Here is a 22,791-nt window from a genome sequence, read left to right as displayed (position 1 = left end):
GAGTCAAAGAATCATTTGGTGTTCATTCTTCGGAGAGCAGTTTGGACGATTTTGTTAACAATGTTACGTAAAAGTAGTAAAAATCTTGTCCAACTCATAAGGTCTCCGTTCTTTCATGAGCTGTTCAATCTACGAGTCCCCCTCCATCGTGAACTCGAACGACGACCCTGCGATGCTGCGTGTCTGCGATTCGAAGGCGCGGTTCATGGCTAGCTCAAAGTGAGCGTGTTTAATGCTCGTATCTCCATGACGCACGGCCAATAAAGCTGCTTCGTTAACAAGACTTGCTAGCTGCGCACCCGATCGCTGGCCCAGCTGACCGCACTCTTCAGCAACTACTGACAGGTCCACCTCGCTGTCAAGCCGCACGTTGCGGCAGTGCACCTCCAAAATCTCCTCCCGCCCTTTTGTATCGGGTAGACCCACGTAGACGTGGCGATCGAAGCGTCCAGGGCGACACAACGCCGGGTCCAGCACTTCCGGGCGATTCGTAGCAGCAATGACGATAACTCCATTGGCATTTCCCTCAAATCCATCCATCTCCGTCAGCAACTGGTTGAGCGTCTGCTCCCGCTCGTCATTTGAGTTAAAGCCACCGCGTGCCTTTGCCAATGCATCGATCTCGTCGATAAAAATGATGCACTGCGGGTACTGCGACGCCTGCGTGAAGAGGTCTCGCACGCGGGCAGCTCCTCGGCCCACAAGCATCTCCACAAAGTCCGAAGCGGAGCAAAACAAGAAGGCCACCCCGGCTTCCGAGGCCACAGCTCTAGCCAGCAGCGTCTTGCCCGTCCCCGAAGGTCCACACAGCAGCACTCCCTTCGGGACCTTGGCGCCGATGGCCTGGTACCTGGCCGGGTGCCTCAAGAAGTCCACGACCTCCTCGAGCTCCTTCCTGGCCACGTCGATCCCTGCCACGTCGTCGAACGAGATGCGCTGCATCTGCTGCTGCTTGCGCACCTTCTTGGTGCCGTCCTTGCCCACCGTCCCCGCGTCCGTGCCGAACATCCCGCGCATCATCTTGTACGTGAGTCCCAAGTACAGGAACGGCATGAGCGCCAGAGCGATTGGCACCAGTCTGCTGGACGCGGAGGGCGTGGCCGAGCCGAACTCCACCCCGGACTGCACTAAGGCGTCCAATATGTAGGTATTCTCGGTCCGCGGCGGCACCAGGACCCTGAGAACAAGCACATGATACACCACGGATTGTCAAAATGTATACCCAATGCTATCTCCTCTTGCAGAGCTCCAATCGGCCTCGAACCACCGTGGATCCATGCGGTTCTGCTTACTTGTACGTTTCCACACCGTCTTTGGCCTGCACGACGCAGTGGTCCCCGGCCATCAGCACTTTGCCGACGCGGCGGTCCCGCAGATCGCCCAGGAAGGAGCTGAACAGTCTCCAGGTCGGCGTCGCGGGCGTGCCAGCCGCCGTGAGTGCACGCAGCCGCGTCAGCATGGAAACTACGAACAGCCGCAGCTTCTGGGAGCCCTTGCCCACCAGCAGCAGCACGCAGAGCGCCGTGACGAGGCGCCGCGCACTCGGCACCCGCATGATCAAGTTAGAAAGTGATGCGTCAACTTAATAAATTACGGAAGGACTGTTAAAATTGGTACCAAATATGCAAAACCTATGGTAATTTCGAAACGGTGTTATGTCGAAAATTAGAAACCTGTTATTTCTGTGCGATGTCGTATCCGTTAACTTTGTGTACCACACTTCAAGCGGCATTCGCGAAGAAGCATTTGACTCGCGTTCGCTGGGTTCAGAATCCCCTGGTCTGGCGGCCAATCCAAGGTAGTTCACGACCTTGTCCTCGGCGTCGGCGTCTCAAGAATGTCAGGTCTCCTCCTCCACTGACGCGACGTTTCGTGCCCTGGCGGCTGGGCACGTGCCCTACATTACAGGTGGTGGTAGAAGAGTCGGCTGACAAACTTGCTCGACCGGTGCCACGACGCCATACCTGGGCTGTAAACTGACACCGATGCCGAAGACAAGGTCGTGCACTACATTGGACTGGCCGCCAGATCAGGAGGTTCGCTGGACATCTGCAACATGTTCATAACGAACGATCACATTGGGGAGCCTATTCTGAAGGCGCATGCAGAAGGCTGCATCACTCGCATGATCGTCGACGAGCAATGTGCGCTCCAAAAGAAAAACATGACTTGGTTACACAAGTTCAAAGACGCGGGGATCCCTGTCAAGACTGGACGCGTGCCCACCTTTATGATCCACAATAAGTGGACCGTCGTGAACGGTGAGTTCATTTTACAAGGCACGGGCAACTACAGCGCGGTTGCGTTCAATGGAGCCCGCCATGCAGAGTCATTTGAGACGCGCACGGCTTAGGCGCACCTTGATTCGACCAAGCGCGAGTTCGAGCTGCTCTGGGAAGAAGGACGGGTGCTTCAATGGGCCTCGAAGAATTCTGCTTGCTTCATGTACTTGGGGGACGACGAGGACGAAACGATGTACCCCCCCCCCCCCCCCCCCCCCCCAACGGACTCGTCCTCTCCCGGGGGGGAGGGGTACATCGTTTCTTCCTCGTCGTCCCCCAAGTACATGAAGCAGTCCGTTGTTCATGTGTAGGATGCGGTTGTATGTTTCTCGCTTTCGCTTGCACTAATAAAAAACGACAAAGCGCTCTTTGTTCCCCCCGCCGACCAATTTGGCAGGTATCCCGTCACCACGTGCACCACCATCGCCCCAGTCGCCGTAGCAGTAGAACGCACCGCGTTTCCCGCACCCCGCAAGCTGCTCCGGTATCCACAGGAGCTCTCCTGGCTCTACTTGCGACGATGTGCGGCGTCCAAGTGTACTCCAGGCTCTTTTGAGAGCGCAGACTTTGTTGCAAGACACTTTGAGACCTCATGGAGCCAGGTGAAACGCGGTCGCGCCTACACGGTAGTCACCTCGACGCTGTACACTCCAGTGGCGGGTGCTGCGCTACTGAACGTCGTGTGGCTCGCGATCGCGTGTGTCGAGCGGTGGGCAACGCCCTGTTCCTGTCGCTGTTTATCGGCAGTGGGACGCTCGCCAATGTGGTCTCCGTGACGTCCGAGGGTGAGCTGAGGGACGACCCAGTGTTCCCCAAGTCACAACTGCCTGTATCAACGACTCTCTTTCCTGCACAGAAGCATTGATCATTTTGGAACTTACCTAGATCCATCCTAACGATGTCAACCGCTCCGAAAACCGTGAATGCCTACGCTACCTTCGAGCCGTCCGGCAAAATTGTACCATTCGAGTACGAATCTCGCCCTCTTGGTGCCGACGAGGTCGAGGTCCAGATTTCTCACTGCGGTATCTGCGGATCGGACATCCATCACCTTGACAGTGGCTGGAAGCCCACGATGTATCAGTGCGTGTTCGGCCATGAAATCATTGGCGAAGTGGCTGTTGCTGGGGCCAACGTGAAGCATCTTGCTGTGGACGACCGTGTTGGTGTTGGCGCGCAAGTGTGGGCGTGCCTCAATACGGCCCCCAAGAGGCCTTGTGAGGAGTGTGCCGACGGTGAAAATGCAACCGCTCAGCGGTCGCGTACGACGCCAAGCACGAGAACGGATCGATGGCATACGGCGGGATGCCGGCTACGTACGAGTCGACAGCAATTTTGCTTTCAAGATCCCGGACAACATCCCATCCGCTTCAGCGGCGCCGTTGCTGTGCGCTGGTGTGACCGTCTACACGCCGTTGAAGCACAATGTCAAGCCTGGTGACCGTGCTGGAGTCATTGGTATCGGTGGACTGGGCCATGCCGTACAACACGTACCTGTCGCTTGTGAAGAAGCGCGGCACGTTCATCATGGTGGGCGTGCCCAACGACGAGAATCCATGTTCGACGCGCGCGACTAGGCTGCTGCTGTTGCTGCACTGTGGTGGTAGTGGCGCGTCGCTGTGCGTACTCAAGTGGTAGCTGCAGATTGCGTGGGGGTAGTCGCTAGCGCTCGTTCCGAGTTTCATCGGTGGGACTTTACAAAGTTGGTGTTTGCCTCGTCATGGCGTCTGCAGTTCGATGGAAAATGGTAAAGTTAACATAAAAACACTTGTCGAGCTATCCACTGAGCTAGCTGGTTGCGCCGTCATTGATTGCCATGGGTCGATGGAGGAAGTGGCAGCAAATGGAGGTGTCGGTAGGCCGCCATGAAGAGATATGCCTCGCTAGAGTGACAGTGAAGTGCAATCAATATTCCCTCTCTGGAATGACATTGACGATCTTTTATAGTCGCTGATGGTAGCCGTAGCGTTTGCCGACTTGGTGGCGCTTGTCCACTTGTCCCTGTCGCCATTTCTGCCGCCCCAAGACGCGTTGAGCCTGCTGCTGAGCTGCTCCGACGTCCTCAAACAAGACATTCGCGACTCCATCGCCACAAAAGCACTGTTGTTGTACTACAAACGGGATAGTGTCCACTTCGGGAAGAAATGTGCAGGAGATGTCCACCAGTTGATTCCAGCATACGTACGAGGAGCTCGTGGTCCCTGCGCGTGTAATTGGGACTCGATGATAGGTGCAGATGTCATCCCGTCGGACTTGCCGCTGCCCAAGATTCTTGACGCTCGCACTCACCTACTGGAGACGATGCTGTTGATGTACAAAGGCATTCGCCCGCACTGCTCCAAGGTGCTGCAGATGTTCCGTGGATTCATGTTCTCTACAGCTACAATGCAACCGGTTGTGTTTTCACTCGCTGAAGCACTCGAGAAGCAGCGCAGTGAACGCGGTGAAGTTGCAAGTGGAACTGACACGATTGACACAGACGACGTTGAGCAACTTGCACGACTCATGAACATTGCCCAGCCAGGATTTGGGTCGATATTTTTCAGCACGAACAATCAAGACGACGTGGTTGCTAATGTCGTGGAAGCTCATTTGAGAGGGATCGAGGTAGAGCAGGTCAGCGCTGCGGTTACGTGTCAGTTCTGTCAACAATATGAGCAGAGCTCGCTCTTTATCAGGGAGCCCGAAGCTCTGCCTGAAGAAAATGACGCCATGATGCAAGCTCACTGTTCGGCTGTTTATCAGCCTTTGAAGAAATTTATGCTGACGCATCTGAAGCACGTCCGCTACGTCCGAGCTGTTCCTGAATGGAGCCTCGAATCCAGCAGCGGTTTGAAGATCAACGGACTGTTTGCAGGGTTCACCCCGACGGGTGTGTTCTGCGGCGTGTACGTGACGAATATTGGGATTCCGCCGCGTTGGATCGAAGATCGTTTAGCTCCTGGTCATTTTACAGGAGAAGAAGAGCCGTGATCAAAACAGGCACGATTAAGTCGCAGTTTGTGATGCACCTCCACTGCATGTTGAAGAAAAATACGCTAAACCATTATGGCGATCGAAGTCGGACAAGGTTTTGTAGCATCGCATTTGGAGAGCTTGCGGCTTTCAAGATGGTAAGAGCGACGAAGTTTCACTGCTCGACAATTGGGCTCGTCAATAATACCGGGAATCTACGTGTCTGAGGGCCTCCAGTTGGCTACCAGGGACGCATGCCGTCGGTCCGTTCCTTGAGACCCGTACCTTTCGTATAACCTGGAGCTCGCGGCCAAAAGTCACGGTATCGCCACCGTGGCTCACGTCTCGTCGTTCTTGGGAAGCCTCGGTAACGAGAACGAAGCCAGCTTTGACGTGACTTGCATCTACGCCAGCTCCGAGGCTGCACTCAACATTCGGTCTGTGCGACATTGGTATACCCCCCTGAGACTCGGAGGTGAGGCGGGCATTCTGTAGATGAAGGACATGGATAAGTTCTAGTACGGCGTGGACGCACAATTCGTTGCCTTTTGATTGCAAAGATGAAGCTGCGGGGGGCATTTATCTTGAAGCACTCTACGTGCTCATTGCTTGTTAGGCGAGTAGAGGGTTGTTAGGAGTTTCCTCTTTGCAAACAACACCAAAAAGTGGTCGAAACGAATATAAAGCCGATGGAGATCAGTAAAATGTTGCCGAATTGTCTTGTGAGATTACGGAGGTCATCTTGGTGGATGAGAATCCATTGTGCAACATTCCTTGCCCAGAACACCTTTGCTCGATGAGTGCGATTGGGGATTCAAAAACCACTCCACCTGTTCTGACAAATATGATGAAGCACGAGATTCGGCTGATAACAATAGGAGCTTTGCACTGTATCGATAGTAATGAGAGGATACTGTGCCGGAGCAAGACAACTTCGTCTCTGCAATACTGCACATGAGCACTCGACGAGGAGGAAAACCACGACGGCAATTTTCAAGCTCAATATGTGACCTGTTCCTAAGCTCGTGCACATGTATTAGACCAAGAGTCTTTCTTGTAGGGCTGGATACTTGTCAGCCCGCCTTGCAAGATTGCGGCCATTGCCAGCCATGATGCGCTAGCGATTCCGTCGATGCATATGTGTTGCGAAATACAACAACTGTTTAACTGGCGTGCCTGTATTAATGCTTTGGTGGTCGTTCGTGTTGTAAGAGCATTGTTGATTAATTAGTTTTCGTTACCTTCAACGTGCGCCTTGGCCGGCGAAAAGCTGCGAGCAGAGAGCCGCTTTGATGAGTCAAACAAGGCGGACATGTACCGGCGGCGTCTGCATTGTGCATGCTTTCCAGTGCAGCACGCGCTTCCGCCACCACGTCTTCTCCCAGCTGTCGTGCATACACGCTATCCGCGGATCTTGCTCGCTGCAGTAAATAGAGGTGGCGACGTTACCGTTATCTCTCTAACACGGGAAATAACGTTATTTGGGTTAAGTTATCTTTTTAGCGTTACTTTAACACTGTATGACATTTGCAATAATATGAACATGCTGTAGCTATTTTTGTGTTTTTGGCATTGTAGACGCCATATTTTTGCAAATCCCGCTAAAGTCATTCTTGGCATCTTGTGCCACACTCTACGACTGATCTGAGCTTCTTTCTGGAGGTACGCTGTCGACTCTGTCTGGCGATTGATCTGCGTCCTGTGTCCGAGCCGGAGGTGGTCACTGGTTCCACAGCTGAAGACTAGTCATTGTGGACAACGAGACGACCGACCTAATACGGCATCTGCCACGCCGGGACGCTTGCCGCTACGCAGAAGGCGATCCCCAGTGCGCCGTGACGCCCACCGGCGTGACATCCCAAACCATGGACCTCAAGGCTCTGCTGACGGCGCCACCGTCTCGATCAACTCGTACGGCCGTCACTCGAGTGACTCGTATCGTGACCTGAACGCTGCTTATTTCCACATCGCCGCTGCGATCCTACTGGGCAGCCTGAATTCGATCTTCATCGTTGACGTCACGGCCAGTTCAGAGGTTTTAAGGTGTGCCGTGTTCCTGGAAGAGGATGCCCAGACGGCCTGGTACTTCCCGAAGACCAAGCTTGCCGCCGATACGTCGACCAGCATCGGTCGAGCTACACTGACGCGTCCATGCTGGCCTGCTTGGGTTCGTCGTCGGGCTAGGAGGCTGTCGGGTCGTCCTCTGCTTCAGATCGTTGTTCTCGTGAACCATTCCTTATCATCATAAAGTGGTTTTACGACGGAACTGGATACAGCGAGTATATCGCTTCTACGCGTCCTACTCCAATACATTTTCAATCAACACTACAAATTCTGATCTTTGACAGGGTGCTTTCGGGTTTCCCTTACTGTTATAATAATGTGATTCACGATGAGCAAAGGATACATCCAAGAATGTGAAAGACTATCAAGTTTATTAGGAAGTGAGCAAGTGAGTAAACTGCCGAATGAAAGCCGATGAAAACTATGCATGCACGTGAGCTGGGCTCAATGTAAAATGCAGAATTATGCCGAAACGTAGCCTAATGATACTCAATAAGGCTTGCCATCGCGGAAGTCGAGCTCAAGAAGGTTGATTCTCCGCCGTGAATACAATGTCGCGCAGTAAGAGCACTACGCCGCTTGGTGACCGTGTTTCCTGCTGCGGAAAATGCTCTCTCGGAAGGAATTGATGTCGCGATGCACCCAAGCCACTTCCGAGCTAATGAAGCGATATGCGGAAACGTCTTGGCATTGCCACGCCATCAGTCGAGTGACGACGGTTGCTCCTGTTCTTCCACTCGTTGTGCTGATAACGTCCGCAAGTAGTTCTAGAGCTCCCAGTCACACTCCTTGCCGAGCGACCTAGCGTCAGAAGCAGTTCTGCGTAATGTCAATCGTCTTCTATACATGACTCTCTGAAAGGTGGCCGGCTTGAACGCCTCTCTCCGTCGGTCGAGTCCGATCAGCGTGAATGCTTCCTCCGACCAGCCGTCCGCTGAATCAGCGTTGCTTATGGCAGTACCATACAGCTTATATGTGGTCTTTCCCATTTTTAATAATTCTGGTTCGGTGATTGGCTTGATCTTGGCCAATGAACAAGCCAGTGATTTGTGTGTTATTCTGAGCTAAACAACTAACTTGGACACATTTTAACTGTTAAAAATATAACGTTAATTAACGTTAAAAAAAGTAACGTCGCCACCCCTAGCAGTAAACCGCCAGTCTATCGCCGATAGTCCCTGCTGGCGATCGGACAACTCGTCGAGGGCTCCCACCCCTACATACCGTATACGTTTTCTCCCGATGGTAGATCCCATGATCGGCGTTTACGCTTTGTCACAGAACGGCTCCGCGCCGGCAATTGATGCTGTCTTGTACCGACAGGCTGCGGGGTTTCTTACTAACGTTAGCTCATTCGTAAATTCATCTCCTCAGGAGCAAGTTCGACTCGACACCTCCCCACCTTCGCCATGGTTAACGCCTTCATCTTCAAGACCGCCGCCCTAGTGTCCACTCTGCTGGCGTCGCTCGGTGCCGCCAACGCGGAACTGGAGACCGTCAAGCTCACGCACCCGTACGGCTCGAGCGCCGAGGTGTTCCTCTTCGGTGCCCACGTCAAGTCGTTCCGTGCCGCTATGGACCCGAAGCTTGACATTCTGTTCATGTCGAACGAGTCGTACATGGACGGTGTGAACCCGATCCGCGGCGGTATTCCTGTTGTGTTCCCGAACTTCGGCAGCGCTACGGGGTTCCCGAGCCACGGTTTCGCCCGCATCACGAACTGGACCCTGGCCAGCCACGAGGAAGCTGCTGACAAGAACAGCCCCAGCGTCGCCACGTTCACCATGGCTGCCAGCAACTCGACCCGCGAGATGTGGCCCGTCGAGTTCGAGCTGGAGTACGAGGTGAAGCTGTACGCCAACCAGCTGGAGACGGCTCTCCACGTGCACAACTCGAACGAGAAGTCGATCGAGTTCCACGCGCTGCTGCACAACTACCTGTGGGTGGACGACGCCCGCAACAAGGGCGTGCAGGTGTCCGGCCTGAAGGGCGTCGACTACTACGACAAGGTCGCCAAGGCCAACAAGACGGAGACCCGCGAGTACATTGACTTTGCCGCGCAGACCGACAACGTGTACAGCAACGCCCCGAACACGCTGGCTGCTGTTATCAAGGGCGTCAACGCCGTGGACCGCACCGTGACGGTCGAGAAGGCGGGCTTCATCAGCGGCTCGGCCAGCCAGAACAACGTCGAGACGGAGACCGACGCCGTCGTGTGGAACCCGTGGGCCGACCGCGCCAAGACCATGGACGACTTCGGTCCCGAGGAGTACAAGCACATGGTGGCTGTCGAGCCCGGTCGCGTGAGCGTTAAGCAGGCCCTCCCGGCCGGCCAGACGTACACGCTGCAGGAGACCATCTCGGTCACCACGCTGTAAGATGTGATGACAATCCAAGATGTAGTTGAGCTTAAATTTGATGGAAAAGAGAAGTAGCCGTGTTAGACCGTCGTGGTAGTGCCGAGATCACCACCACTACCATCGATATACAGACACACGAAAATGAAAACATAAACCCCAATTTTCCTATTGCTGAGTTTGAACTTTGCTGAACTCTACACAAATCTTACACAGTCGTCACATAAACTACACCCAGCCCATCCCTTTTTATCAGCCAATGAGAGCGCTTTATTCCACACTTGGCGTTTGTATTGCGCGCTGCAAATTTCGAGTCACTTTTGGGCCATCACTTGTCATGGCGGCGCTGCCCGTGGGGATGCAGCTCGTGAGCGCACTGGACGACGCCGCGCCGTCGCCCGCCTCCGACGACGTGCGGCGCGCGCTGCTGCTACCGCTGGAAAGCGCCGCGATGGACGTGGACATGGACATCGACGTGGACGTTTTCCGCCCTAGCGCCATGCTGGACGCCGACGGCGAGTTATTTTTTGGCTCGACCTTCCAACCTGGTAAGTAAAATACATATATATATATAAATTGGTACCTGCTCAAATAAGAAACTTGATTTTAACTTTACGTATTTTTCTTTAGCAGGTTTGGGCGAGGCCGGGGAAGATATCGAACAGTTGCTGCTATGCGGCTCCGAGGAGGCGGCGCTGCAGTCGCACCACCAGCACGACACGGCGCCTGGGCAGGGCTGTCAGTGCCGCAACTTTGCGATTCGAGCCAATCGCGTGCAGGCTCAGCAGGAGCGAGTGGCTGCAGCATTGGCGGCCAAGGACGAGAAGAGGGTGCTACGCCACACTTTTGGCAAGAGGTTGCAGGGCTTTGGCTTCGGAGAGGGGGCAGTGAGGGACCAGACGCAGCAGCAGGACGTGGACGAATGTTCTTTGGAGATGGACGTGAAGCAGGGTTTGGCAGCGGAGATAAAGCAGACGGCTTCCGAGCCTTTTGGGGAGATTAAGACGGAGGCGCCGGCCACACCGCAGCGCGTGTTGCATAAATCGCGTTCTGTAGAGGAAGACGAGATGTTTAGCAGTCCGTTGCATCGGAGTCAGTCCTTCTCGGCTGTGTCGAGTCCGTTGAGCACGAGTTTCGTGTCGCTGGAGAGTCTGATGGCCACGCCGCTGTCCATGACGTCGCGGACGACACACCCTGAGAAGCCTGCTATGATGCGCTCGCTGTCTCCGGCTGATGAGTTGGACAAGATGGCGGCGAGTGGCTCCAAGACTTCGATGCCGAAGATGAACATGCTCAGGGGGAACTTTCAGGTTTCGCCGGGCCATGATACGGTGCCGTTGGTGAAGCCCACGGCGATGCTGCCACCACCCTATTTCCGCGGAGCTCTCGACTCCCCCGAGAAGCGCCGCGCACACTCCAAGACTTTCAACTCGTTTGCTCAGTCGTTGTCGTTTTCATTTCCAAACGACTCGTTGACGGACAGGTGAAGAGGCAAAGTACACCCATGACCGGGGAAACATCAAGGTAGTCGAGACCATTCAGGAAAAGAGCTCTGAAGCGCAGGCAAGCAGCATTCCACGTCGCTGTTCACCAGATTCAAGACGAGAAACCTCGAGAAAAAGACGCAAACGCGCAGACCAACACGCGGGAAAACACCGCATTCAGTATTAGTAGGAACAATCAGCAAAAGGTACGAAAAACATGGGTGTATTGCAATAGGCACGTGAGAGAACCGAGTTTGCCACGCCCAAGACCTCGTTCTTTGCATCCGTAGGTTATTCTTGGTCGCTGCTAGAGACAACAACCGCCGGCGCAGTGGGTTTCGTCGGAACGTGTTTTGACCCTATGAGCTCCGAACAGGATGGATCGGCTCGTGTCGTAGGCACCACCAGCGTCTTCTTGCGGCCTCTTCGTTACATGTTCGATGTCGAGACGGACGTGACAGTGGAGAGCGAAGAGGAGTCTGCAGTTTTACCTTTTGACTCGGTGCACGTTCATATTCGTGCTGCTACACGACCCCCATTGATGGAGCGTGATCAACTCTTGCGTGGATTTTTGCGAGCCGAGACCCAAATCCATAGCAATGGGGGATCGAACTATCAGAGGATGCCTTCAATCGATATGGACAAGTACAAACTCGATAAGGATTCGAAAGAGGAGACCGACGAAGATGAATGTGGAGAAGGAGGAAGAGTGCTCAGTTCTCTACGAGGCACTTATGTGTGGCTCCTTGTCCGTCTGCAGCCTTTAGCAAAAGGCACAACCAAGCCGTTCTCACCCACTAGACCATATGCAGAAGATGAAAAGGGGGCATTACGGGTGCAGTACCAAATTTCTCCTTCGAGCGAGAGCTATTGCCTTCCTATCGATCACACCAACGTACGTGCTCACATATCGTTGATTAAGTTGCCACTACAGGGGTCTTACAAAATGTACTGCGTGGTGCAGGTTGTAAAACTTGTAGTGACAGATGAATTGATCACCCAAGTCGACGCGAAGATGCTGCAGTTTACCCTTCTATTCGTTCCGCATGTTGTACCCAAGTCCTCGGAGGCCAAGCCTGCCGAGACCAAGACTGCTGTCGCTGCAATCACGAGTGTCAATTATAATGACGCTGCATTAGCTGCCAGAGAAGCCACTGCGGCTGAGGAAGCTCGATGTCGACAACGAGCAGAAGCCGAACTAGCGGAAGCAAAGTTGGCCGCTCAAGCAAAAGACCGCGAGCGTTTGGATGCACAGCTCCAATCCAAACAGGATGCTCAGCGTGCACAGGAGCTTGAATTGGCCCGAACCGAACAAGCTTTCGCACGATCCTTGCTCGAGCGAGAGCTGGCGACTCGCGATCAGCAAAATCAGGAGCTGAAGCAAACGCGCAAACAACTGGAGGATCAGCTCCAAGTCTCAAACGAGAATGCCCAGCGCTTCCAGATCAACATCACGTCAACCGATCAAGCTCTTGAGGTATTCTTGCTGGGTTTTGTTATTTGATGGCCCCCAATTAATAAGCTGAAACAATTTGCTTTCTGAAGATGCTGAAACAGCGCGCCGCGAGCGATGCCAAAGAGCGCGAAGAGCTTCAGCGGCGACTACGCGTCCTGGAAGAGGAGAAACTAGCCTTACAGAATAAAAGTCGTGCATGCACGATTCAATAATTTATGCCGATATCGGGTCTGTTGAATCTTCACGCGGATGCCGAGTTGACAATGCCAACTACAGTACAGGAATTGCTCCAAGAGGTGGCTGCTACAAGGGTTGATTTCGACGACGGCGTTTTTTGCAGACCGCTTGCAGTCGGCAACGATGACACCTGTTGTTGCGCTTGAAGATACAGATTGTTCTCCGTTCGGTACGCAAAATCTGAACGAAGATTGTCATGTATAGGCTTTGTGAATTGGTTTGAATGGGTTACTGTTTTGTTGAGACGGAGTACAGGACTCGTGCAACACAAGCTCCGTACTAGGGCACAAATTGTTGATTGCAGATGTGTTCGATCACTACTTTGTGTGCGCGAAGTACAAAACACGCTAATCAACGGGTAGCAGGTTTCATACATGTAGGACATTTCCCTATTTGCGCGACAACCGGCAAGATGGCTGTCCTGCAACTGCTACTCGCCGTCTTGCTGCCTCCACTAGCATTGGCTTCACCACCCACCACTCAGAAATGACGTCTGCATCGACGAATCTTCACTGCCCGCCGTCTCAACGAAAACTCGGCCTTGACAAGCTCAACCAGCTCCAACGACAAGAAACACCTCCCGGTCTTCTTCTTCCACGAAATGACGGGCAACCGCGGGCACCCAGCCAATATCGAGGCCAACCTCACGGTGGAAGGACGCCCGTTTGTTGCACTCTCGTTCTGTGAGAACGAATGCTCCACCAAAGCACGGAGTCCTCAGACCATTGCCGCCGTTCGTGACGTTGTGGCCCGTGACGAGCGATTCGCCAACGGATACATCTTCATCGCTCACTCCCAAGGCGGCATGATCGCCCGTGCCGTCATCGAGCAGATGGACGAACCACAAAGTGCACACCTTCGTGAGCCTCGCGGGTGTGCAGAATGGCGTTTTCTACGGACCCCAGGACGACGACCGCGACACCGTCCAGGTTCTGACACCGGGCTTCGGCGCTGCCACTTTACCGCCCACGCTATTCGATTTCAGTTTCTACTCGGGAGAAGCGTCACGGGGCCAGATGCAGCACGACTGGACCCGTCGGTCCATGGACCGCGAGCTGCAAACCACTTACTCCATGGTCAACTTGGATCGAACTCATGTGCGCGACGTCTTCTTAGACACCAATTGGTGGTTGCCCATGGTCAGCAATGTCAACAAGTGCTGGTGGTTCGACTTCCGTTGCCACATGGAGAAGATCCCGCGCAAGAAACTTCCTCAAGCTGAAGGACGCGCACTTCTTCGCGTCAACGGTCGAGTTCAAGCAAGACACCTTGGTGAAAGGTTGTTCCGCTACTCTCCGGAAAACGTTCATCATGATTGTTGGATATTCGACTTCCAGTATCCAAGCGGCCAAGGCAAGTGCGAGTTCCGAGCTGTCTACGACAAATACGTGTACAAAGCGATCTCGTAGATACTAGCCCACAAGTTGCACTTTTGAACAAATGTAGCCATCTCACTACTATTTGGATACCTCTTGCATTATTATGAACTAGTGTCTGCTACTTCTCCTGAGCTTCTGCACTGGGTTTCTTCTTCCTGGTGATAGCTGTGAGCAGCGCGGGGTCCTGTTGCAGGACTCGGTACACGTGCAAGGCGTCACGTCCCTCCGTCAAGTGCGTCTGGATGCGCGCGGCATTGCGCTCGTGCTGTCTCAGTCGCAGCAGCTCCCGCGCGTTGTACTGCAGCTTGCGGCCCATGCTGCGCTCCGGGAACTCCCTCGCCACGCGCAGCACGTCTCGGTAGAGCGCCAGCACCTCGCGCCTCAGGCCAATACCCGCCATGTTCGGCTCTGCGTGCGTCGGATTGGCGGAAAAAGCGATATAAGCCGCTGGGATTGGTGCAAAGTGACTAGAGTGGGACGTTCGACTCATCACTTCTATCAAGAAGGGAGCTCTTCAACGGTCTCCACTATTGAACGCGACGTCTGAAGCTCAAGATGAAGATTGCTTGCCAGTTTATTGCGGTGTTCCTGGTTCTGCTGGGGTTTATGCGTCTGGAATGTCACGTTGAAGCTCGTCGCGCGGTGGGAATCTTCCGGGCGGACACGTTCCGCCTTGCAGAGAACGAAGATCTGTGAGTTTTTTTTAAGGATGTTGCATCATTTGTTGGTATAGTGCTAATGTATCGTGAGTTTGTGTAGCTACTGGAGTGCAAGTTCGGCGCAACATGCGCGTCAATTGGTGCACGACAATGTGTGGGCCACGCTGTCCACAATCTCGGTGCAGTTCAATGGGATCCCTTACGGCAGCACGGTGTCCTACAGCGGTAGGTGTCAGTTGGGTGGAGTGGGGTAGTGTGACGGGATATTGACACTTTTGGTTAGATGGTGTTGGGTACGCGAAGGAGGACTCTACGGGCAAGCTCTTCTTCTACCTCACGCCGATGGATGCCACGGGTACGGCTGGAAGACTGAGGAGGAGATGGAAAAGTGTACTGAATTGTATTTTGTGGCTGTGAAGGAGCGGATTTGAGTGTCAACTCGACTGCGTCGGTGGCGATCACGATGGCGCAGGGCGGTGAACGTGCTTGCAAGATGGACGCGGAAGACCCCACCTGCTGGAAACTCACACTGACCGGGAAGGTGGTGCCCGTGCCCGTCGATCAGCGCCACTACGCCGAAAAGGCGTTGTTTTCCAAGTACGTTATGCTTTCTTTGCTGCCGGTATCTTCATTTAGTAGCTCTGACAGTGTTCTAACTTGTGTTGTTGGGCTCCTCCTAGGCACCCGCAGATGGAGTACTGGCCGGAGAAGCATGGATTCCTTCCGTACGTGTTGGAAATTGAAAACGTCATTCTGCTCGACTTTTACGGCGGCGCCAAGCACGTTCCAGTCAAAGAGTACTACCAGATCAAACTCTGAAGGTCTGCAGTGCTCTAATCAAGCCACCGAAAATTGGTACTTGAGCTTGGGCATGGGTAATAGTAGCTATGCTGGACGCAAGCTCCAAATTTCAGCGTGTGTGTGGTGAAAAAAATATGAAACGAATTGAGTACGACGCCATTGCGAGTGTTTGTGAATGTCGTACGTATGGTTACCGTAGACAGTCTACGAAGAATATGCAGCAATAGCTGCAAGTGTAGTTTTACAATGCGCTCCTCCTCGCTCACGCATGACCCAGAGAAAACTACACTTGGATGAGCGCAAATTGAACAACAGAAGAAAACTAGATTTGCTGCTGCGCGTAGTAAAGCTCCGGTCCAAAGCCCTGAGGAGGCCGAGGCTGTTTCTGCTAGCACGGCGATGTTCGAATACGTTTTGTTACTCCTGAATTTGTAAACGTCCGCCAAGGCTGAAGTGCGACACTTGTGCTTATCTGTCACCAATTTACAACTGAAGACTGCTTGGTCCAATGCAGCCTTTGCACGTCGCTGCTGGCGACGAAGCGGCTGTCGTGGCGTACGGGTCCTGCAGCCACGTGCAAGGGGCAGGCAAGTACTGCCGGCCTACCTGGGACCTAGGGCTGTCAACGTTTAGCGCTAAACTGACACAAACTGAAACTAAACTGACAACGTTGTCAGTTTAGTTTTTGCACGCGAAAACTGACACAGACTGACACTAAACTATCCAATGCTTTGTTTCATACATTTCTGATCGTGCTTGTCTTTCCCTTCCGGCGGGAAGCTCCCGCCATCCCGACCCCAGCATTTTCAAGATGGAGGTCATGGAAGCGACCGTGCACGCTAGTGACGATGAAGATGTCATTGATGCACAGCCCCATGCGCGCCTGCCACAGAAAAGCTCTCAGTGCCCGCCTGCAGAAACGTAAGAGTTCTACGAAGAACCATCCATGCTGAGGCCACAGCAGGAACAAGGAGCATCGACGCCACTCTCGCAGATTGAGCAGCAGCAGCTTTCAAAGTCTCAGGCCACTCCGCCACGGTATTCCCAGCAGCAGCAGTATTCCGCGCTCCAGGGGCGGCAAATGAACAGCAGCTGCTTTCACCACAACAAGGGTATATCGTCAGGTAAGTGCGAAACAGCTGGTGATAGCTGAATAGTTTAGCGTCCGTTTGTGTCAGTTTAGGCTAAACTGACAACTGCACAAAACGTTTTCTGTCAGTTGTCAGTCTACGCAAAACGTTGACAGCTCTACTGGGACCAACGGAATGACTGCTGAAGTGCGTTTGCATGTTTAGTTGTTGTTGTCGATGACGTGAACAGCGTCAATGTCACATGATTTGCGATCTGAGCTTTTTAAAGCTAAAAATGGCCGTCATCGGGACTACGCAAGGCGGTTGGTTGTCTTCTAGAAGATTGAGCGATATCCGATGCATGACCTCATTCTTCGATTCACGCTCCAAGCAACAAGTCAATCTCCAAGTCGCCATGGTCTCTGCAATCGTCCCGAAGCTCTTCACGCCGCTCAAGCTGGGAGGCAAGAAGAACCCCATCGAGCTCGCGCACCGCATCACCATGGCCCCACTGACGCGTCTGCGTACGGGCGAGAGTGGTGTCCCCACCGCACTCGTGGCCGAATACTACGCGCAGCGTGCAACGGACGGCGGTCTCCTCATCGCCGAGGCCACCAACATCAGCGCCACCGCTCGCGGATACTTTGGAGCTCCTGGTGTCTTCACCCAAGAGCAGGTGGACGGGTGGAAGCTCGCGACCAGCGCCGTGCACGCCAAGGGCGGCAAGTTCGTTCTGCAGCTCTGGCACACGGGACGCGTGAGCCATCCACTTAACCAACCCAACGGAGAACTGCCCGTGTCGTCGAGCGCGACCAGCGTGGACGGTATCCGCAGCCACGCGGTGACGCGCGAGGGCCGCAGAGACCACGTGACCCCACGCGCTGTGGACATTGAGGAGATCCCGAGCATTGTCGCGGACTACAAACGCGCTGCAGAGAACGCCATCGCCGCGGGCTTTGACGGCGTCGAGATCCACGCTGCCAACGGGTACTTCCTAGAGCAGTTCTTATGTGACGGCGTGAACAAGCGTACGGATAAGTATGGAGGCAGCATTGAAAACCGTGCACGTCTCATCTTTGAGGTGGTGGAGGCCGTCTTGTCGAGTCTCCCGTCGAGTCAGGTGGGGATCCGGTTGTCTCCGTTCGGGGACACGTTCGACTGCAAGGACTCGACGCCACGTGAGACGTACGGCTACGTCGTGGACAAGTTGAACGACTATGATCTGGCCTATGTGCATGTGATTGAGCGTCGCGGTATGCACGCGGCCAACGTTCAGGTGCCGGAGGTCGGGGTCGCTCGCCACTTCCGTGACGCGTACAAAGGCGTGTTGATCTCTGCGGCGGGCTACGACCGCGAAGACGCTGTTAAGACGGTTGAGGAAGGCGCGGCGGACCTCATCGCCTTCGGAGGCGACTTCATCGCCACTCCGGATCTCGTGGAGAGGCTGCGGATCGGCGCGGAGCTCAACACGCCAAACATGAAGACGTTTTACCCGCAGCCAGATGTGCCGCTCGAGGCCGGCTACACGGACTACCCGTTTCTGGCGCAGAAGGAGTAAATGACAGCGTAGGGACATGTATACTCGATGATATTAGCTTTACTTTACCAAAGCACCTTGTACACGTACTCGTCGTAAAGAGGATGGAACTCACACAGGCCTTCAGTGTGAAACGTTGGGAAATCGTACAGCCAGCAGCAGTGGGGGACGCCCGGCGCCGTATAGCGGAACAGGGCCCCGCGCTCGTCCAGTGTGCGCAACCCGTACGTGTCCTCCTTGTACTCGACGGTATCACGCATCTCCACTATCGTCAGGCTTTCAAACGTGGACTCGATCTCTTCCAAGGAGTCAACTTCGCTGTAGTGTCCAAGTAAACTTCCTTGCCACGGAGAAGCCACTCCATCCTCAGGCGAAGCGAAGAAGTGGACTTCTTTCAGCTTGAGAAAATTGGTTTTGCGGCGGATCTTCTCCATGTGGCAGTGGAAATCAAACCATGCGCACGCGTTCACGTTGTTGATCATCGGCAGGAACTCGTTCGTCGCCAGCCACACGTCGCGCACTGGAGTTCGCCCCAAGTTCGTGATGGAGTACGCAGCTTGAAGCTTGGGATCCATCGATCGGCGGGCCAGGTCGGCCTGCATTTGTCCCCGATATCCCTCAGCCGAGTAACCCGTGAAGTCAAACAGACTCTGAGGCAGTACAGCAGCACCGAAACCCGCGCCCAAGTCGTGGATCGAGTTGCGATCGGCCTCCTGCGGGCCGTAGAAAATGCCGTTCACTCCTCCCGCTAGACTCACGAACGTGTGGACCTTGTGGCCGTCCATTTCTTCAATCACTGCACGAGCCATCATAGCTCCTTGAGAGTGACCGATGAAGATGTATCCGCCCGCAAAGCGCTCGTCGTTCGCCACCACCTCCCGCACCGCTGCAATGGCCATCGGCACTTGCATATTCATCGCTGTCAATGAGCACTCCCTCTCACAAAAAGCCAAAGGGACGAAGACACGCCCCTCCGCCGTCAGATTGGCCTGGTAGTTGAAGCCTTCCGTGCTGTTGCCCGTGAGTCCGTGGAAGAAGAAGACCGGGAGGTTCTTCTTCTCGCTCCAAGTGGCTGATCCGGCCATGGGCGTGCTGCCATCCAGGTTGCTGGCCACGGACAGGATCGATGGTTCATCGAGGCAAACGTCATTCCCCTTCGGAGGAACGGTCGTGACGGGCGAGGCCGATGCCTGCATATGCGCTGCCAGCGGGAGCAGGGACGCCACAAGAAGGCTGAGCACTCGCATGTTATTATCTAGTCGACTTGAGCTTGACGCGGAGACTTTGCAAGTGAATCAGGTACTGACAGGCTGTCAGAGGGCCGTTACAAAAACCCAAGCAGAAACTGAAGTTCAAGGACGATCACGACATTGCTCGACTAACGATCCGACGGGCTCGGTGAGTGAGAGTGGTGTAAAGTAGAGAATGCATTGCAATGCTGTGATAGTGCTAAAAGGTCTACGAGATTCCTCCGCAGGCTGTCGAATCCGATTGATGTGTCTTTATTGGGGCCTCACCATGGTTGGTGGCGCGAATTCACTGTCGCCAACGTGAGAGCCGTCCTTTGGGAACAGAGACCCACTGCCTTCGTTCAGCAGGAGTTTGCCGCTCGGTTCGGTGCCAGCCTCGTGCTCATGCTCACGCTTGGTAGAAGGAGGATTGCCATCACTCCCTGCGTGTGAGAAACGACCGTTGAAGCTTCCACTTCCGTACTGTGATTTGGTAGCCTCCTTGTGACCCCCCTGCGGCTTACCACCCTTTGGATCACCGCCATGCACAGCAGAGGGAGGTTGCTCGTCCGCTCTTGTGCTCACTGGAGGACGCTGGTTTTCATCAGGCTTTCCCAATGGCTTGCCACGACGGTCACCGTGTTTTGGTGGCATACGTTCGCCGTCAAAAGAGCCTGGTGGAGGGGGAAGCATGAGAGCTTCATTGTCGTAAGGGAACTCGTGTCCTTCCTCACCCACGTCTGTCGGAGGAGGAAAACGTCCTTCAGTACTCCCACTACCATTCCACGAGTCAACGCCACTGCTGTGGGGTAGCATTCCTCCATCCGGGCGATGGACGTCATGCTTTCCATTACTGGGTGGGGGAGGGCTTTGCTTGTTAGGCTTGCCATTTCCAAAGTCCTTGGGGTCCTTCTGGAATGGACCGCGATCCGGAATCGAGGGCATTTCAGCCTTGCCAGCATCCGAAATGTGGTCGTCAAAGCTTCCACTACCACGCCCACGTCTTGGATCTGCGTCGCTTCCACCGAAAGGCATGTTCGTGTTTCCTGTTGCTGGAGGCGGATGACGGTGCCCACTGCGGAGCTTGCCACCGCGCTTGCGATCCTTTGGTGGTGGGGACAACTCGCGATCATAGTCGTGGGGGGGAGGCACATCGGTGTCGCTGTCTGAAGGACTTAGACCCATACTATTGCTGCCCGATCTTCCATCGCGCAAGAATTGCGAGTGTGGACTCAACGGGGACCCCGGGTCGGACGAGCCTTCGACGAGAACTGCAGCTGCAGCCACCGCAGCGGCGATGGTGATCGTGAGCTTGACCATGGAGCTGAAAGGGAAGGTAGTCTAGGTTCTTGGTTTGCTTGTAGTGTGGTGCTGCTTGTCGCGCAACTTGCAGAATGAGAAAGCAAGAAGCGCTAAATCCACGGTAACATGGGCATTGCCCTGTGGCAGTTGAGGTGCGTTGACCAGAGCAGGGCGAAGGAATGCAACGACTCGCACGGTTTCGAACGGCGGAAACACGTCCATAGGCAGCATAAGGGAGCCAGGACGAAGGCGGCGTGCTGGTTTGACTCGTGTTTGGGCATGGGAAGTGCGGAGGTTTGTCCACCGAGTTGGAAGTGGTGTCCTACGACCCTAGCTTATAATAGCGAGCGAAAGAGAACCCGAGAGATAGTTGACGGCAGTGAGAGACTTGCTATCGTGCCGAGAGAGAACGCGTTGTCGGTGGAAGTACAACAGGCGTCTAAGGGACATACACCCGACTGCACCGCTTACCAGCTGCTGAAGTGACGATCGCTGTCTGCTTGGGGTTTCGTACACCGAAACGCCTTCTCTCAAAAGTGGCAGGTCCTTTCGTTTAGTAGCGCTCAAAGTGAACATCAGCTATCTGCGGTCGGCGCTGCTCTCCAAAACTTGCCACGCTACACGTCATCTCGCTGTCACCACTACTTCATTGGAGGCAACAGCAGCGTCTAGATTTTCGTCGCCGTTGAGTGTCCGGTCGGATCTCTACAGCGCCTGTGAAAGCCTGTGTACGCGGTTTACAAGCAGGTCAATTCCAAGCTGGGTGTCGTCGTCCACATCGCCCTCGCTCTCCGCTCCCACTTCGTCCTCAATTAAGACAAGAGACAACGTTCAGTGAGTTAGCTTCAGAGATAAAGTCACAACGGGTGATTCACACGCGGCGTTGGTCTATCGGGGCCGTCGCAAGCATCTCCGCAGTGGCTTCTGGTTTCTTGTTTCTCTGGCCGTCGTCCTGGCATTTCGTCACCAGCGTCCGAGGAAACGATAGGGCTCCTGCGTCTCACCTTGGCAGCGAAAACGAACGGTTCGCGATGCCAAGGCAAGCCGGCTCTCATGTAGGCACACCGAAAGCCACCAGCATATCCACCAGCGTATCCAGCGCTGGATGAAATCCTGGATGGGGCAAGGCCGCTTGACGTTTCCACACAGACTGGACCAGAGCAGTTGCACAGCACCGGACACTGGACTTTGCCCGTCTCAGAGACCCACAGACGTCCGACAACTGCACCGACCCAGGGCGATGGCACCCAGCCGAACCCTGGAATGGATAACATCAGCGAAAGTCGCGAGTGTCGGGGCTCTGTCCGTTACCGCCCGTCCTGCCGCGCCAGGCATGGCGCCATCGCATTCGTCCCATGTTTGTTGACTCGGCGATCGGCCGCCAAATCCCTGCGGGAGAAGCTGCAGCTGGGCTGAGCAGGTCGTTGCAACCCACGACTTGATGCTCTGGGCCGTGCGGGTCGAATCGGATCGCTGCGGATAACAGCTACCAGAGCACGGATATCGCAGACTCCCGAGATATCGTGTCAAATACAGTCAAACACCGACAAGTAACGCGGCAGATGCCGCCAGAGTGGAGCCATTTGGCCATCGGATTAGCAGCCCATGCTCACCAGGATTTTCGGCCAAAAAGCAGCCATCATGCCGAATTTTCTCACTTTCCGGCATTTCGGCCAATGGCCGGGCGGAAAGTAGACCAATCCTGAAGTTTTAGATGGAACGGCGACAAGTCCAACGCTGAACGGGCAGCGCTGCGCAATTGCAAGCGGACGTCCGACTAGCGGCTATCGCCGGCGAAGCTGACGCCGCTATCTGCGCCTTTGGAGCGCAAGCACAGATGGCGGTCTCAGCAGGGCGGAAAAACCGCTGTGTGTGGCTTGTCTCGTTCTGCCGCGGCTCCCATTGGCCAAAAATGAGTCAGCCCGTCTCTTGCCGCGCGCGCTGAATATTTACGGGGGCCGTTTCCATACTAGAATCAA

The 22,791-nt window shown here is 54.6% G+C and overlaps 9 protein-coding genes across 10 annotated transcripts; 6 read left to right on the top strand and 3 right to left on the bottom strand.

Moving 5' to 3' along the window:
• Positions 1-129: 129 nt before the first annotated feature.
• Positions 130-1,555, bottom strand: KRP23_239 (ATP-dependent zinc metalloprotease FtsH; the record flags this gene model as incomplete). The annotated part of the gene is made up of 2 exons (XM_067886881.1): positions 130-1,177; positions 1,293-1,555. The coding sequence occupies 2 exons, from the start codon at positions 1,553-1,555 to the stop codon at positions 130-132; spliced, it is 1,311 nt and encodes a 436-aa protein (XP_067750795.1).
• Positions 1,556-4,235: 2,680 nt separating this feature from the next.
• Positions 4,236-5,255, top strand: KRP23_238 (uncharacterized protein; the record flags this gene model as incomplete). The annotated part of the gene is made up of 1 exon (XM_067886868.1): positions 4,236-5,255. The coding sequence occupies one exon, from the start codon at positions 4,236-4,238 to the stop codon at positions 5,253-5,255; it is 1,020 nt and encodes a 339-aa protein (XP_067750794.1).
• Positions 5,256-8,710: 3,455 nt separating this feature from the next.
• KRP23_237 (Glucose-6-phosphate 1-epimerase) lies at positions 8,711-9,679 on the top strand (the record flags this gene model as incomplete). Its single annotated transcript, XM_067886857.1, has 1 exon — positions 8,711-9,679. One exon carries the CDS (start codon positions 8,711-8,713, stop codon positions 9,677-9,679), a length of 969 nt encoding a protein of 322 aa, XP_067750793.1.
• A 316-nt stretch (positions 9,680-9,995) lies between these two features.
• KRP23_236 (uncharacterized protein) lies at positions 9,996-11,145 on the top strand (the record flags this gene model as incomplete). Of its 2 annotated transcripts, none has more annotated exons than XM_067886845.1 (2): positions 9,996-10,206; positions 10,292-11,145. In XM_067886845.1, 2 exons carry the CDS (start codon positions 9,996-9,998, stop codon positions 11,143-11,145), a joined length of 1,065 nt encoding a protein of 354 aa, XP_067750792.1. The 2 variants fall into 2 exon arrangements, with proteins under 2 accessions (XP_067750792.1, XP_067750791.1); XM_067886844.1 differs by having other exon boundaries at positions 10,289-11,145.
• A 358-nt stretch (positions 11,146-11,503) lies between these two features.
• On the top strand, positions 11,504-12,810 carry KRP23_235 (uncharacterized protein; the record flags this gene model as incomplete). Its single annotated transcript, XM_067886833.1, has 3 exons — positions 11,504-12,037; positions 12,107-12,619; positions 12,688-12,810. 3 exons carry the CDS (start codon positions 11,504-11,506, stop codon positions 12,808-12,810), a joined length of 1,170 nt encoding a protein of 389 aa, XP_067750790.1.
• A 1,522-nt stretch (positions 12,811-14,332) lies between these two features.
• On the bottom strand, positions 14,333-14,704 carry KRP23_234 (uncharacterized protein; the record flags this gene model as incomplete). The annotated part of the gene is made up of 1 exon (XM_067886822.1): positions 14,333-14,704. One exon carries the CDS (start codon positions 14,702-14,704, stop codon positions 14,333-14,335), a length of 372 nt encoding a protein of 123 aa, XP_067750789.1.
• Positions 14,705-14,769: 65 nt separating this feature from the next.
• Positions 14,770-15,692, top strand: KRP23_233 (Protein CREG2; the record flags this gene model as incomplete). The annotated part of the gene is made up of 5 exons (XM_067886810.1): positions 14,770-14,906; positions 14,974-15,098; positions 15,157-15,228; positions 15,293-15,470; positions 15,554-15,692. The coding sequence occupies 5 exons, from the start codon at positions 14,770-14,772 to the stop codon at positions 15,690-15,692; spliced, it is 651 nt and encodes a 216-aa protein (XP_067750788.1).
• A 1,467-nt stretch (positions 15,693-17,159) lies between these two features.
• KRP23_232 (putative 12-oxophytodienoate reductase 5) lies at positions 17,160-18,302 on the top strand (the record flags this gene model as incomplete). Its single annotated transcript, XM_067886799.1, has 1 exon — positions 17,160-18,302. One exon carries the CDS (start codon positions 17,160-17,162, stop codon positions 18,300-18,302), a length of 1,143 nt encoding a protein of 380 aa, XP_067750787.1.
• A 1,481-nt stretch (positions 18,303-19,783) lies between these two features.
• Positions 19,784-20,830, bottom strand: KRP23_231 (uncharacterized protein; the record flags this gene model as incomplete). Its single annotated transcript, XM_067886788.1, has 1 exon — positions 19,784-20,830. The coding sequence occupies one exon, from the start codon at positions 20,828-20,830 to the stop codon at positions 19,784-19,786; it is 1,047 nt and encodes a 348-aa protein (XP_067750786.1).
• Between the last annotated feature and the right edge of the window lie 1,961 nt (positions 20,831-22,791).

This window comes from Phytophthora ramorum, assembly GCF_020800215.1.
Source record: "Phytophthora ramorum isolate Pr-102 chromosome Unknown Phyram_PR-102_s0001, whole genome shotgun sequence".
Taxonomy (NCBI): domain Eukaryota; phylum Oomycota; class Peronosporomycetes; order Peronosporales; family Peronosporaceae; genus Phytophthora; species Phytophthora ramorum.
This window is presented reverse-complemented; position numbering and strand designations above follow the sequence as displayed.